Raw genomic sequence first — 16,000 nt, 5'->3', positions numbered from 1 at the left:
ACATTTAACATTTTAATTGTCTTTTGAATGCTGAGAGGAACCTGTAGGCACCTCCTCTTAGTGACATTGACTCAGTTCCCTAGGTAGCCTACATACAGTAGGAGTCTACACTTAGGACTTTACCTGGGCACATACAGTAGGAGTCTACACTTAGGACTTTACCTGGGCACATACAGTAGGAGTCTACACTTAGGACTTTACCTGGGCACATACAGTAGGAGTCTACAGTAACGTCTCTGGTCTTACCAGTATGACACGTCCAGAGGCTGGAAGAAGCGTCGGCTGATGAGGTCAGCAAAGAAGGCCTCAGTCTCTCGACAGGCTGTGCCGTTGCCGATAACCACCGTATTACAGCTGTGTGTATGAAAGAGTTGACGGAGAGTGTGAAAAAGAAACCAAAAAACAGTGTGTTCTATCAAGAAAAAAGGGATTCATTTATCTATTTCTGTGAATATTCAAATACTCTTAAAAACCTCTTGATTTCATTTTGATAAGTAGTGTTCTTTATCTTAGTGATATACACTACACAATGTGCCACAGTTGATTTAAACTAACACAGCAGATGCAGTACCTGTATCTGATCATCAGATGGCGCAGTTTGTCTGCCTCTCTGTTCCCCCCTGAACCATGGAGGTACACCACATCTGTGAATAATATCTGACCTGGGACAGAAAGGAGGGGTAAGACTGAGGACTGAGGAATAAAGACAACGCTCCTACTAGCTTTATCACAGGATCTGACCCAGGAAGAGAGACAAAAAGAGCAAGTGAAGATGATTCTTTAATTAACAAGGGAAAGACTCAAGGTTAGAAACATATTTTGCGAGGGGGACCTAGAAAATGGAATGGATGGACTAATACCATTTCCATACAAGTATGCTGACACCAACGTTGTTGGCTTGGATAATTTCCTTTCAGCACTGTTCAAGCAACTATGCTTGCTTCGGCTAAACTAAGCTAAGCTCAGCAGTGTGAAAAGGCCATTTTGAGTATACTCCTCCTGTTGCACTTCTCCCCCAGATCTGTCCAATCCTGTGCCTCTGTAAGGACGGACGGACAGAGCTGGGTCGTTCCACGAAAAGAGAGCCTTTTGTGTCCATTTGATATTTTAAGTAGCAATTGTGCACCAAAATTGAATTTTAAAAGCCTGTTTAATTAAATGAAGTGTCCTTTAATATAGACTACATGGAGAATTCAATAACTCAGATTTTCTATATGAATAAAGGCTTGCTATAGTGCCAACATTCAGCATTTTGACATTTGTCCCTCCGTCAACTCGGTCACTTCTAGGAAGATTTCAAACCACTTAATCTGTCTCCAGGTTTCACCATCATTGTGAAGTCCTAGTTATTTTGTTGCTTTGACAGTCATTTCTGAAGATAATTATTTATTTCATGTCATTAGTGATTCATTTACGTATGCCCCTCATTTTAAAATCAACCCTGTTATGTGAACTGTACTCTCGTTTTAATATAATGAAACAATTAATTTTATAATATTTTTTCCCCCAAATTTAACATTGAACATCTAATAGTTAAATGATAGTGTAAAAGCAAGTGAGCTGGTTAAACTCTTTTTAGCAATTTTCTGGTGTTTTGTAGTGGAAAACGGAACAGGTCGAGCATAACATGTTAACACTGTTACCCATAGATAGAAAGTCTAGAAATGTTATAGCAATTTCATATTTTTTGTGAAGCATGCCACTCCTTGTTGCACACAACAAGTTTCCATTCCTCCGTCACAAGGGGGATTTATGGCCGATTTACTATGAAATTGTCAACCCTGTTACAGTCAATCCTGTTACTTTATTTGGCACTTTTTGGGTGAACCGACCAAATTCACATAGAATTCTCATCGAAAGCAAGTCTAAGAAGCAGTTGATCCGTTTTATTTGTGCTATTTCTATGCTTCCCGTGCTTAAGTTTAGTTAAGTCGTTTACTTTCAGTTTTGTACACCAGCTTCAAACTGCTGAAAATACAATATATTTGGTTATTGAAAATATATTTCAGTGGTTTAGATGGTGCAATGATTCTCTACCCTATGCATTGCTTGTTTTGTCCCAAACTGAAATTAGGCAAACTATTAGAATTTTAGCAACCAGGAAATGGCAGAGCGATTTCTGCATATTGCACCTTTAATATGTACTTACTATAGTATATATAGGGGGGTTATTATGAAGTTGAACGTGCTCTTTGACAGAATGCTAAAATTAGGTGAAATCAAGGGTTTATTTTTTACCAAGTTACACTTCTCAAAAGGCACCGAATTGGTGGAACGACTCAACTGCTGCCGTCTCCTGTCAGGCTGATGGGACACCACTGATCCTATTGGAAAGCTCCGATGAGAGGTCATGTGACCACGCACCCCCAGACCTGTCATGGTCAAGCTGAGTGTGTGTGTATGTGACGATGCGTGTCTGTTCGCGTGTGTTTGCTGCAGGGCAGATGCCATAACACAGGAATGCCAGCTGACAAACCCCCGCCGGGTTGGCAGCCTGAACTGTGGCCAGGCCATCAGCTGCCCAGGAGGAGGGCCCAAACGTGGCCCTGCATGGGGCCCCGCCCACAGAGGCCCGGTGGGAGGAATGTCCATCAGCTCTGTGGGGTGGAGAGGGCCCTTGCTCCTCCAGTAGTACAGACTAGTAGACTACACTACAGTATAGACCAGACATGTGTGACTGGTCTTTGCAGATATGCTAGGATGTTTATTTTCACATAGAATGAACTACTGGGACAACACATTTTCTCTGATCTAGAAGCAGTCTTTTGACTGAAACACCAATCTTCCCCCTATACTCAGAGTGGAAGAGGGGCATGTTAGTATGGGTTCTTACTGGTAGGGGAGAGGACGGCCAGTTTACAGCCGTGTCTGAACCCTGGGTCCACGCCCATGATGACACGGCCTCTCACAGGACACACCAACAGACGCTGGCGCAAGTTGCGCACAAACATGGCTATGGACTCCTTCTCCGCACTAACCGTCAGCTTCGTCCTGACAGACAGAGAGAGACAGGGGTTATTTAAAATACAGTACAGTAAAGTCAAATTCATTTGTGGAACACACACACAGTTCAGTACAGACCTGTAGCTTCTGCTGAGCAGGGGTATTAAGAGTCTTTTGTACGAGTCCTCCACTGCGTCTTGTAAGATCTTCATCAGCTCCTCTCTAGTGTAACCCTTGGGTGTCCATCTACAGCAGAAACCAAAAATTGGTTTCTGACTAAATATATATATATATATATATATGGATGGATGCACGGTAACCCTTTGGTGTGAATCTGATGTTTTATTTTCTTGTAAACCGAAAATGTAAGTTTTCACTGTTTTGACCTTTCTCTTGATCAGGAAAGGATTGGTTACATGTGTGGCTTCAGTAAAATACAGGTCCTCTCACACTCCTTGCCCTCATAGGTTACAGTACAGCTCCATGACTAAATAAAGTCTTGGTTTGAGATTTTTACACCAGCATCACTTAAAACGGGATATTTTTCACTATTATTGTTATGAATCGGATGCCTGGATAGTTTAAAGAAACTAACAAGTTAAGCAGATATTAAAATAGAATGAAAGAAACATTTTACAAGAAAAGGATTTAACAAAATACATTTTTTTTTTATGTTGGTGGAAAATTAACATCTCCTCACAAACCATTTTAAAATCACAAAAAACACTAATGTATTCAATTGATACACTTTCCATGATAAGCAAGTACACCTTTAGTAGGAATTTGTCACATTGCTGGGTAGATATGCATTTATTTAAGATATAATATATGATTTATAATACAATGTTATTCTCAAACAATTAATTCAAGAAATATAGAAGTTAAATACGCTTAAAAATAATGCATATATCTTACCTTTTACCAGATTGAAAACAAATTCATTCATGAGAGAGAAAAAAAACTCACTCAAATGTCATTTTCTAAAACAACAAAATGTGTCAATTTGTGTTTTCTTGTATATCAACAAATTAGAATAGCATATTATGATCTAATTCAAAACTAAATAATTGTATGTGCTGTTATGAAAATAATGCTGTTTCATTTACTGTGGTGTTTTTATTTTATTTCACTGTGAAAAACTCCTTTTCAGGGTCAATATTATTGTACAGTGTAATATGATGCATTTAAAAGCATGATCATAAGATCTTTAAAATAATATTTTGAGAGCTCTACAGCCTACGGTACATGTCGAAATATTTAAAAAAAAATATATATATATATATAAACATTCTCCATTTGGGAATCTATTTGAACTATTTTGAAACAAGAGACTGGAAAACTGTTTTTACCAACACCATAAAAAGCCACTGAGCTGTGAATGTAGAGGCATTTTCACATTGATGACTATGATCTTTACTGCATTGACTCCAACTTGTGAGTGAGGGTTCATTTCCACAAAAACAATTATTATCAACTATTATTGCTAAGCCATGATATGCATAGTATTTTACAAATATTTTATTTACACAAAGAGAAAGAAGCTAACTTCGACTTTATCTGTGGCTATATGAGCTTTAAAAGACAAAGCACAGGTATTTAATAACTGCATGGAGCTTTGAGTTACTTTCCGTGTCTGTTATAAGGAACAATGCTCTAGAAGGGGCCACTGTACAGCCCAACGCAGAAACATGAACTGTGTGACTATACATGAACTGGACTCCCACATATGCCCTTCACACCTGGGGGACAGACTGCAAACGGTCACCACTGTTTTGACACCACCGTTACAGGCTGGTACAGGGCACAGATAGAGAGAGGGAGCAGGAAAGTACAGGAGAGAAGTTCAAGGGCTCTGTGTGTCTGGTGTGTGTGTGTGTGTGTGGGGGGGGGGGGACCGACCTGACGTTGAGACACCACCTACAGAAGTCGCTCTTCACCCTGTCAGGGATGTTGACCTTCACTGTCAGAATCTTCAGATTCTCCCCTCGGTTAATGGCCAGGGTCTGCAAGAATAACATAACCTGTTGAGACAGGCGACACACGGCACAGACCCCCACGCCCCCTACCCCTCACATACTTTCCAAAAACAGCACAGAAAGCCAACCCACGCCACACTGGCACAGACACACACACACACACAGTCTGTTCAGACTGTCTACACTGTAGAAAACCTCCCTGCTCTCTCCCACTAATTCCTCCATCTAGCTAGAAGGAAAGGTGGCATGCTGTTAAGCAAATAGTTTTAAGTGTCTGACCTTTTCCAAAGAAAACCTTTTGAAGAGAAAGGGAAGAAATGTCCCGTCAATCTGGATTCGATGCGGAAGAGCCAAGTTGACAAATGCCCCCCACACATCCTACCAGCCTGCCACCAAGCAGTCACCACATCCACCCCCGCCCTCCACATCACAACAGCTAATGGCCAGATCGAGACAGAAATTAATGCTGTAAGAATTATGATGAAAATTATATTTCCTTTTTTGGCATGTTCCCCCCCTTGAGCTTTTCTGTTCGCTGGGTGATTTCTCATGCGATATTCATCAAATCTGACGTTTTGCGTGAGATCGAACAAAGTCGGACAAAACATCCAACAAACTTTCATGTCCTCCCCCACATACTCTATTCCTCCTCACTGAGTGGGGTTTCTCTGAGGGACAACTCAGTGGAGAACGCCATAAAGAAAAACAGACAGATGTTCTGTCAGAGAACAGGCATCTATCCCAGTCCTGTCTGTGTTGATGAATCAGTGTTCATTAAAGAGGATGACCTGGGTGAGAATGTTGGAGGTGATGGCTGTGACAGCTACCTGAACGCTGGCCACAAGACACCCCCCTGCCACGCGTCCTCCATCGCTCTGGGCCTGGCAGGACGGCCAGCTACCTCTATCACCATTGAAATCAACACTCCAAGCGCCACAAATGTAGATGGCAAGGGGGCGTAGCATAATACCCAGTAATGTGAAAAATCCCAATCACTCCTTTATGGTTTCCTCTCCATCACATACTCCAAGAAACCATTTCCACAACTAGGAACAATGCTAAGCCACATTGATAGCATTTGAGTGTAGAACGCAGCCAAAACTAGACAGAAAAAAAACATTTCCCATGCTATGATGTGAACTACATCACATCTGCCTGAGATTTAATGAGTTTGGCAGATATTAAGGAGGTTGTTACCAGACAGTCTGACAAATTAAATCCTTCCAATTTTTCCTACTGCAGGACATGCAAGTTCAGTATTTACATTATTAAGATAAAGAAAAAAGACATTTCCAACATATCATGTTCTTCATAAACAATGAAATCATAATTGGAAAAATATGAGGAATGTCAGCTACATTAATGAATATTATTTTTAAAACTGAGCGATTCAGATTCAATATTTACTTTCTAAATAAGAGTAAGGAATGGTGAATGTATTGCTTGTTGAACTGGGCGATAGGCAGGGCTCAAAGAAAACAAGACGATGTGGTGAACTTTTAACTCCTTATCTTTTCATTTTCAGAACAAACACACACAACATGGGGGTTGCGATACACCAATGAGTGTTCTCAAGAAAAAATAAACTTGATCCCATGTTTTATAGGGAAACATTTAGTTTTAAATAAATATCATATTAGTTTTGGGTTGAATAAAGACTTGTTTTCATTATTTGTATAATCGTGTTAGAATCATAAATATTCAATATAATACTGAGATTATCACAGCCAAAAATAATTTAAGCATTGCATATATATATATATATATAAACACACAGTATATTAAACATTACGAACACATTCCTATTATTGAGATGCACCCCCCTTTTCCACTCAGAACAGCCTCAATTCATCAGGGCATGGACTCTACAAGGTGTCAAAAACGTTCCACAGGGATGCTGGTCCATGTTGACTCCAATGCTTCCCGTGGTTGTGTCGAAATGGTTGAATGTCTTTTGGGTGGTGGACCATTCTTGAAATTGTTGAGTGTGAGAAATCCAGCAGCGTTGCACAAACTGGTGTGCCTGGGACCTACTACCTACCGTACCCCGTTCAAAGGCACTTCAATATTTTGTCTGGCCTATTCACCCTCTGAATGGCACACATACACAATCCATGTCTCAAAGCTTAAAAATCCTTCTTTAACCTGTCTCCACCCCTTCATGAAGTGGATTTAACAGGTGACATCAAGAAGGGATCATAGCTTTAACCTAGTTTCACCTGGTCAGTCTATGTCATGGAAAGAGTAATGCTCATAATGTTGTCCACTCAGTGTCTATCTATATCTATAAATGTTCCATACAGTAGATGCAACATCTTTCACTTTAAATGTCCTACTGCATATCTCTATGTTACTGTATTGTCTTACCGTGATGGAATAGTCTGTAATGGCCCTAAAACAAATGCCTTATCATCCATTGTTGATTGGCAATAAAGTCTGAATTAAATGGAATCCAAGCTAAAGAATGAAACATACTGTGATTATTCTAAAATGAGAGAATGAAATCACATTATTCCCTTAGCCTATATTTGAACTGTGACTTGACAAAAAATAATTACCACTCAAATAAATGTGTAATCGCATAAAACAACAATGTTTTAACTGAAATAAAATAATGGGGGAAAACATCCAAATTACAAGATCCCTCTGACTAGTCTTGGACAATTTATTTTAATGCTAAGTTTATTTTCGAAATTGTAGATAATCATTAAACCATCATTTTAAAATGGCAAATGTCCTGTTTCTCTATTGTTATAAAGGAAATGTAGCTCACACACGCGCACATCTGGCTGCGCGTAATGCAAATAGCTGCCAGTCCAACTGCAGAGAACAGGCATGCATTTCCCCACCTGTCCATCACAGCCGGTCTATAATTGAGGAAGCAGACAAATCTAGGTCCACTACACTCCAGGCCAACCACAGACAAGAAGATTAGAAACCAGTTGGAGATGCAAAGGGAATTAGAGCTGTGGATAGAAAAACAAATCCCTAATGGCATATTCCAAAGTATAAGCAAGACGTTAATAGCTATGGAGAGGCACTGTTGATGCACTCCAACTATGGCTAAAATTGAGTTTGTCATTATGATGCCCTGTTGTTAGTATACATTAAACTATGGTGGGAAGATAAACTGTGGTTGTAAGTTGTAAGTAATTATTAGGAAGTAATCAATAATGCTTAATGGACTCAAACTATACATGTAACTAAATGTGTTGTGCAACACAGAAAATGTATATAACTTCTTTTCTAAGCATTTAGTAATTGAGGAAATACTTACTAATAATTACTAAATGCTTAGAAAATGCATGTAACATGATTTCTATGTTGCACATCACATTTAGTTATATGTATAGTTTGTGAAAGAGCCCAAGTGACAGCAACCATTTCTGTTCTGAACATGGATCAATACTTAAAACGGTGAAATCTACAACTAGACTCGACGAGCTATACCCTGACCATCTGAGAAAAATAGTGCAACTCCAGCTGCATCTTAGTTTAATAGCAACAGTACAACTGAGCAAGAAGCACTGAACGGATTATCACCTATTTCCTTGACTTTTCCAAATGTCTGTCCTAAGAGAGCAGAGGAAGTAGGATCATGTTGCTCTGTGTAGTCAGTGTTGTGGTGCAGGCAAGAACCTGTGATTGACCCTCCCTGGCAGGGAGGGAAGGGACGGCTGGAGGTCCTGGGTGTGAGGCGGACGCTAAACAATCAATCAGGCCAGCTGGTCACCTGACACCAGCCCTGTCACAACGCATCGGTCACCCCGGGAACACACCGGTCACAACGCAGGGCCGCAGTACTGCTGACCGTACCCACTTCACCTCTCCACCATCACGCCTGTCAATCACAGGGAGGACCAGGCACGCACAGGGTAGACAGTCACACCTACTCTACAATGTGGTGTGTGTACATTAATACATCATTGTGATAGTGTTTCTTTTGAGTGTTCCGTCAGGTCTTAAATACCTGTGTAAACCGATGGAATTGATACTGACTGTTAAATGCAGATTTCCCCTTTTACTTATTTTCGTTCCACTGCACCTGCACTCATTAAAAGTAATTATACAGTTTGTTTCTGCACTTCAAGAGAGTTAAAATGTTGGACAAATTGAATGTGATATTGGATAATACATTCCAAACGGCATACAACTTCAACTGCCATTTGACAATCTGTAAGAATGGTTGTGTACTGTGTAGTTGGTTATGTGCAGGCTGACAGTAATTCCCTGCAAAAGGACAATGTCTAGAAGTCCAGAGGAAATAGAAACTCAGTGGTCTTTAGAAATATCAACTCTCCACTGTCTAAATACCTTCACAGTACAGATGAAGAATAGAGTTATCACAAATATATGTATATATATATATATATATATATATATATATATATATAGATGATCAATCATACTTTTAGTGCCTATGTTTATAAACTATTTGAAAAAAAGTGATGTTTCAACAGAAATGCATTTTTTCAATCCATTAAAACAACACCATTTAGAATCAACTAATTATATAACTAAGTGTTATCTCCAGGAGCTTCTGTACCCAGCTGCATAAATACATACCACAACTTAACACCCTTAATGCACTGCCTGCCTGACCGCCTGCCTGACCGCCTGCCTGACTGCGGCTAGCCTAATGTGCTAAATTAAACAGCGAGTACTGTATGTGCGTACACATGCCTCCTGTCACAACACATACAACAACCTTTCCCCTTTAAACATGACGCCAAGAAAAGGTTCATTTTTGCCGGAATCCAACAGCTAGCAGGTCACTGCTGGAGAAATTAACACTCAGTGACAATTCCGCGTCACAAAATTAACAATGTCGCTTGCAGAGTGGGCTGCTCTCGACTAGAACGCACAAGCGCCTGAATGGAAAGGCCAACACCATGACTGCAGCTATGCACCACTCATCCGCAGCTGCCACTCACTCATTCACTCTATCGCTCTCTCTCTCGCTCTACCTCCTTCCCTCGCTCTCTCCCTTTTGTCTCTCAGGGCAGTGAGCTGCTGTCACGGTGGAGGAACGCCTGTCAATCTCAGGCCCTAATCCAATGGCACATCGGCGGGGGACATGTCACATATGTTAAGAGGAGCAGAGAGGGAATGACTGGGGGGACACAGACCGGGGCGAGAGGAAAGGAGGAGGGCAGGGTGCGCCCGTGACAGACCCACTGTGACATGTGGCCCCGGACCAACTCTGAGTAACCAAGCTGCCACAGGAAAAGGTGGGGGGCAGGTTGAGTGGGACGGGGGCATGGTTAACCTCGCCTGACGTGACTAGCATTCAGAAGTGGCACGCAGGGAGGGGGCTGAGGGAAATACCAAGCACTGCCAGAGTTAAACTCACAGTGATCTTACAATATTACTCAAAGATCACTCATTTTTACATAAACAGTTTGGGGCTCAGTGGACAAAGAGACGTAAACATGAAATGCTTTGTACACATTTCATACCATAGTCCAAACAGTTGACTATTAGCACATTGAATACTATGCGGTTCTACTAATGTATCATAGGCATCAAGACAGGTGTTCACCAGTGTTAGATACTGAATGTGGTTTAGTGTGTAATGGATGGAAATAATGCATCTTGTCATTGAAGACATTGACGTGAATGAATGATTAGTGCTGGACTTATAGAAATGAGAAAGCCATTTCCCTGCTACTGGCTGAGGGGTCTGTCTCGGACTCACCTGGTGGTGTTGAATACGCTGCACGTTGCAGGTGAAGTCACAGTACAGGTGGAACTTGTCAATGTCTTTGGGCTTCCCCTGGTGACCCTCTTTCTGCTGCTCCTTCAGGGCTGTCTTAGACACAGACGACTGGAGCATCACCAGGCTTTGATCACATCTGAGAGAGAGGAGAGAGGAGAGAGAGAGAGAGAGAGAGAGAGAGAGAGAGAGAGAGAGAGAGAGAGAGAGAGACACAGAGAGAGAGAGAGACACAGAGAGAGACACAGAGAGAGAGAGAGACACAGAGAGAGACACAGAGAGAGAGAGAGAGACACAGAGAGAGAGAGAGAGAGACAGAGAGAGAGAGAGACACACCGAGAGAGAGAGATAACCGTAACACTGTAAATAACGTTCAAAAGTTTGAAATATCTATGCACACACACAGATGCCAAGAAGTGTCACAGAGTACTTATTACCAGCTAGATCGCAGGTTTAGCTGAAACAATGATTGGAGACGGGGAACAGATGGAGTGGGGAACACAATTCTGTACATAGTGTGGAAGGCAAAGAGGGAGAGAAGGAGAAAGTTCTTACAGCGATCTTATATGGGTCAGAGTCTCTCCGTCTTTAGCAATCATATCAGCCAAAATCTGCTCCACTCCGGTCGACACCTCCTCCAAGGTGGACAAACCTGTGGGGCAGACACATGCAGAAATTATGTATATATAATTCACATTAGGATATGAACACAGTAATAAACTAGTTGTAGCACTAACACTATGGTATCAGTGGGACAGCATACTGGGAGATTTGAGCAGTAAAATGTTATTCTACAGAAACTAACATCAATACTTCCCCTGTACAGTATGTAAAAGGTTTGACTGTGTTACTCAAAGCAAACCCGGTGTCCAAAGATCAACAACGTTATGTGCTGAATTCTGAGAGCGCATGTCCAGTATTATAGGTCTAATGGAAATGTATTTTCATCAGCAATGGCATTATACTGGATTACCATACATTCAATTTCACTGGAAGTGCAATCAACCGTATCTTACGGAGGGGGGTTGGGAGAAATGATATTTAGCCAAAGCATCCCCATTGTGGTCCCCTTTCATAGACCTTCGCTGCCCTCTTGTGACCAATTCTTTAAAATCATGGTAACTAATAATGGCAAAGAACTGGAGTTGCTGCAGATTAGCCCAGCTGGCTAATGTGAGGTGTGAGACACAGGGCTAGGGTTGCAAAATTCTTTCCCCAAATGTCCTGGTTTTCCTGAAATCCTGATTGGAAGATTCCTACAATTAGAAGTAGATAAGCAGGAAATCCGGGAATCTTCCAACAGGGAATTCAGTACCATTGGCAGTATAATGTGTGTACCTTCAGTCCCAGGTTTGACCCAGGCTCTCAGGTCCAGAGTGTGAGGACTCTGTAGCAGGGCCTGGGCAGCAGACTCCAGGCCCAGCTGCTTGGCACGACGGGCCTTGCTCAGCTTGCTGCCTTTCTTGTAGGGTGCATACTGCAGGGGTACAAGCACACATCAGAGAGAGGATATTCCATCAGGCAGTGAGTGAGTCAGTCATCACATGTTCCAGTTCAGGTCCAGATCACATACATGCACTGTCCAGTTCTGAGTTGAAAAACTCCCTGTAATTTACCAAAGTTGGAATTTTCTGAAATGTTGGTAATTAATAGGTAATTTTGATAAACTGTGGAAAAATATTAAACATTAACAGTATTCATGAAGTTCATGGGTTATATTTAGGATAATGCTTTACAGCTAAATATATCAAATATGAAAACTCCCAAAAAAATCCTTGAAAGTTACCAGAATTCCAGTAGTTTACTGGTAAATAAAAAATTAAAAAACTACCGGTAACATTCCATCCCTTTGCAACCCTAAGTAGACTGCTCTGACTCACCATGTGGTCCAGTTCATCAGTAGTCCTGCAGTTCCTCAGAGCCTGTTCCAGCTCAGCAGTCAGGACTCCCTCCTTCTTAAGAGTCTGACTGATAGTGTGCGTCTTCTTCACCAGTGCACTAGAAAGATCACAGGATCACACAGATGAAAACATGCATGGACACACATACACACTAATACAGAAACACACACAGAAAAACAGATGAAATACACACACAAAAACAATTGGCAACTATAATAATACCCAACTTGTCGGATTGTCGCCATCTAACCGAGATTATCTGTTATTGCACTGACTGGTTGTAACAGTTATTTATGCAGACATACAAATATACAGTATGCAGGGTATCAGAGGTGGAAAAAGTACCCAACTGTCATACTTGAGTAAAAGTACATTTAATACAAAATGACTCAAGTAAAAGTGAGTCACCGAATAGTACTTCAGTAAAATTCTAAAAGTATTTGGTTTTAAATATACTTGCGTATCAAAAGTAAATGTAATTGCTAAAATATACTTAAGTATCAAACGTAAAAGTACAAATCTTTTCAAATTCTTTATGTAAAGCAAACCAGGCCGCACCATTTTCTTGTTTTTTAAATTTACAGACAGCCAGGGGCATGCTCTGACCATCATTTACAAACAAAGCATGTGTTTAGTGAGTCCACCATATCACAGGCCGTAGGAATAACCAGGGATGTTCTCATGATAAGTGTGTGAATGACACCATTTTCCTGTTCTGCTAAGCATTCAAAATGTAATGAGTACTTTTGGATGTCAAGGAAAATGTATGGAGTAAAAAGTACAATATTTTCTTTAGGAATGTAGTGAAGTAAAAGTAATACAGATAACAGTACAGATAACCCCCAAAAACAACTTAGTGCTTAGTGCTTTCAAGTATTTTTTACTTAAGTACTTTACACCACTGGCTACTATGAAATATTTGATTGATTATCTTAAGTTACTTATGGTGAAGTCAAATAAACAAGTTAAATAAGTATTTTCTATTCCAGTCTAATAAACTGGTATAGCACCCCACTAATAAGTTCCTCACTAGATCTCCTCCAGCACCAGCTGCACGTCCCTCACGGCATCTGCGTCCAAGTGGTTGATCATCTCTTTCCTGTAGCGCACTATAAAGGGAATGGTGTTCTCCTCTCTGAAGAGCTGGGAAATGTTCAGACACACCCACTGCTCCACTCCTGTCCTCTCAGACAGCAACTGACAACACACAGAGGAGAATGCTGCATCACAGAAGAATCAAAGTACCATGTGAATAATACTACATTAATGAGGAAACACATTGATTGCAATGGTCAACTATTTTGCAGACAATTTTAGGGTGCCATTCAGCCAGACCAGCTATTTACATATTTGGTGGTTTGGCACAACAGTAAAGCAACTGTTCAGTTTATTTAGGTTAGAGCTGAAAATGATGGTTTGTTGTTGAATTACTCAAAGGACTTACTTGAATAAGGTCCCAGTTCATGTTCAGGTCTTCTCCAAAGGCTCTTCCTGAAGTGGGCAGTCTGGTGGGCCTGCCCTGAGGGGCACTGCTGGTCTTCTGTCTCTTCAGAGAAGGCTCATCAAACGTGAAGTCCTCCTCAGGCTCTTCCTTCTTCCCCCCATAAGGCTGATGGCTGGAGGACGGCCCCTCGGACCACCCGCCCTCTGCTCTGGACATGTTGTCGTTGCAGGATCCATCAGGCACAATGAAGGACAGTCTCTGAAAGACATCCATTGGAGGAGTATATAAACACTTACCTGATATAACAAGCGGTGAAGTCAGTCAGTGAGGTGTCCACCATTATGTACAGCCAAATGTGTAGTAATTTCATAGAAATCATGTTGAGCAGTTTGTATTACACTGTACCACTAAGTCCCTATTCCACTGTAATAACAAAAACCACTCAACTCCATTAATGCAATTGCAAAGCAAGTAATGTCTAACCAAATGAACACAATATTGTTACTAGCGTAATAAAAGCTTACTAAACAGGGAGAGTTTCCATGACTCTTACCTCCTCCTTGACCCTGGCTGACTGCTGTGACTCCGCTGCATCACAGATGGAGTTAGTCTGATTGGCTCCTCCAGCCTTTTCCTTTAACAGAGCTTGCTGCTTTTTACCTCCTTTTGTTGCTCTGGGAGCTTTAGGGGGTTTGGGTTCTTTAGGGGGTTTGGGTTCTTTAGGGGCTCTGGGAGCTCGGGGCTTCCTCTCCACTGGTTTGCGTGGGGCTTTGGGTTTGGATTCCTTGGGCTCTTTAGGTTTAGCCTGCCTCTTCACCGCTGGTTTCTTCTCGCTTGGCTGAGCTTTCTGCTGCCTCTTGGGGGCCTTGGATTCTGGCTGCCATTCTTCAATCTCATCTTCACTCGCTGACTGAGTGTGTGGACTACTAAGGGAAAAGAGGCTTGTGTTATGGAAAACTGATCAAAAGGGAAACTGTGAATATAGAAGCTTTAGAATACACACAAAACAACATTTTTTATCAAATGAATTCCATACACGATTCCTGACTTATGTTAAAAAAAACTCACAATTCATCGGAATCTCCATCCGTTGTCTTTTCCGTGTAGACTTTAACTGTGCGAGTTCGACGTTGCATCTGGTGAGAGATATAATCAACATTTCATTTTTAACCATTACCAAACCCACTCTTACTGTCAAATCAAACAAAGGCGTAATAGCCTAAGCCAACACTATCAATACTGCTGTGTCATATACAGTACCAGTCAAAAGTTGAAACACCTACTCATTCAAGGGTTCTTTATTTTTACTATTATCTACATTGTAGAATAACATTGAAGACATCAAAACTATGAAATAACACATATGGAATCATGTAGCAAGCAAAAAAAAGTGTTAATCAAAATATATTTTAGATTTTTCAAAGTAGCCACCCTTTGCCTTGATGACTGCTTTGCACACTCTTCGCAATCTCTCAACCAGCTTCACCTGGAATTCTTTTTCAACAGTCTTGAATGAGTTCTCACATATAATGAATGAGCACTTGTTGGCTGTTTTTCCTTCACTCTGCAGTCCAACTCATCCCAAAACATCTCAATTGGGATGAGGTTGGGTGATTGTAGAGCCCAGGTCATCTGATGCAGCACTCCATCACTCTCCTCCTTGGTCAAATAGCCCTTACGCAGCCTTGAGGTGTGTTGGGTAATTGTCCTGCTGAAAAACAAATGATAGTCCCACTAAATGCAAGCCAAATGGGGTGGCATATCGCTGCAGAATGCTGTGGTAGCCATGCTGGTTAAGTGTGCCTTGAATTCTAAATAAATCACAGACAGTGTCACCAGCAAAGCACCCCCACACCATCACACCTCCTCTTCCATACTTCATGGTGGGAACCACACATGCGGAGATCATCCGTTCACCTACTTTGCGTCTCACAAAGACAGGGCGGTTGGAACCAAAAATCACAGATCTCCACCAGTCTAATGTCCATAGCTCGTGTTTCTAGGCCCAAGAAAGTCTCTT

General features: G+C 41.3%; 1 protein-coding gene across 1 annotated transcript in view; it reads right to left on the bottom strand.

The window, feature by feature from the left end:
• The window catches only part of srbd1 (S1 RNA binding domain 1), a 100,121-nt gene extending 84,485 nt beyond the window's left edge, over window positions 1–15,636 (bottom strand). The window contains 14 exon segments of the mRNA XM_052477979.1: window positions 247–354; window positions 572–662; window positions 2,834–2,991; window positions 3,082–3,189; window positions 4,843–4,946; window positions 10,618–10,774; window positions 11,191–11,287; window positions 11,974–12,112; window positions 12,516–12,633; window positions 13,567–13,733; window positions 13,981–14,238; window positions 14,534–14,906; window positions 15,049–15,116; window positions 15,505–15,636. Coding sequence (XP_052333939.1) covers window positions 247–354; window positions 572–662; window positions 2,834–2,991; window positions 3,082–3,189; window positions 4,843–4,946; window positions 10,618–10,774; window positions 11,191–11,287; window positions 11,974–12,112; window positions 12,516–12,633; window positions 13,567–13,733; window positions 13,981–14,238; window positions 14,534–14,906; window positions 15,049–15,116; window positions 15,505–15,612 — 2,054 coding nt within the window. The 5' untranslated portion in view covers window positions 15,613–15,636.
• Between the last annotated feature and the right edge of the window lie 364 nt (window positions 15,637–16,000).

This window comes from Oncorhynchus keta, chromosome 24, assembly GCF_023373465.1.
Source record: "Oncorhynchus keta strain PuntledgeMale-10-30-2019 chromosome 24, Oket_V2, whole genome shotgun sequence".
Classification (NCBI taxonomy): Eukaryota; Metazoa; Chordata; class Actinopteri; order Salmoniformes; family Salmonidae; genus Oncorhynchus; species Oncorhynchus keta.
The sequence above is the reverse complement of the archived record's forward strand: the minus strand, read 5'-3'. Positions and strand labels throughout refer to the sequence as shown.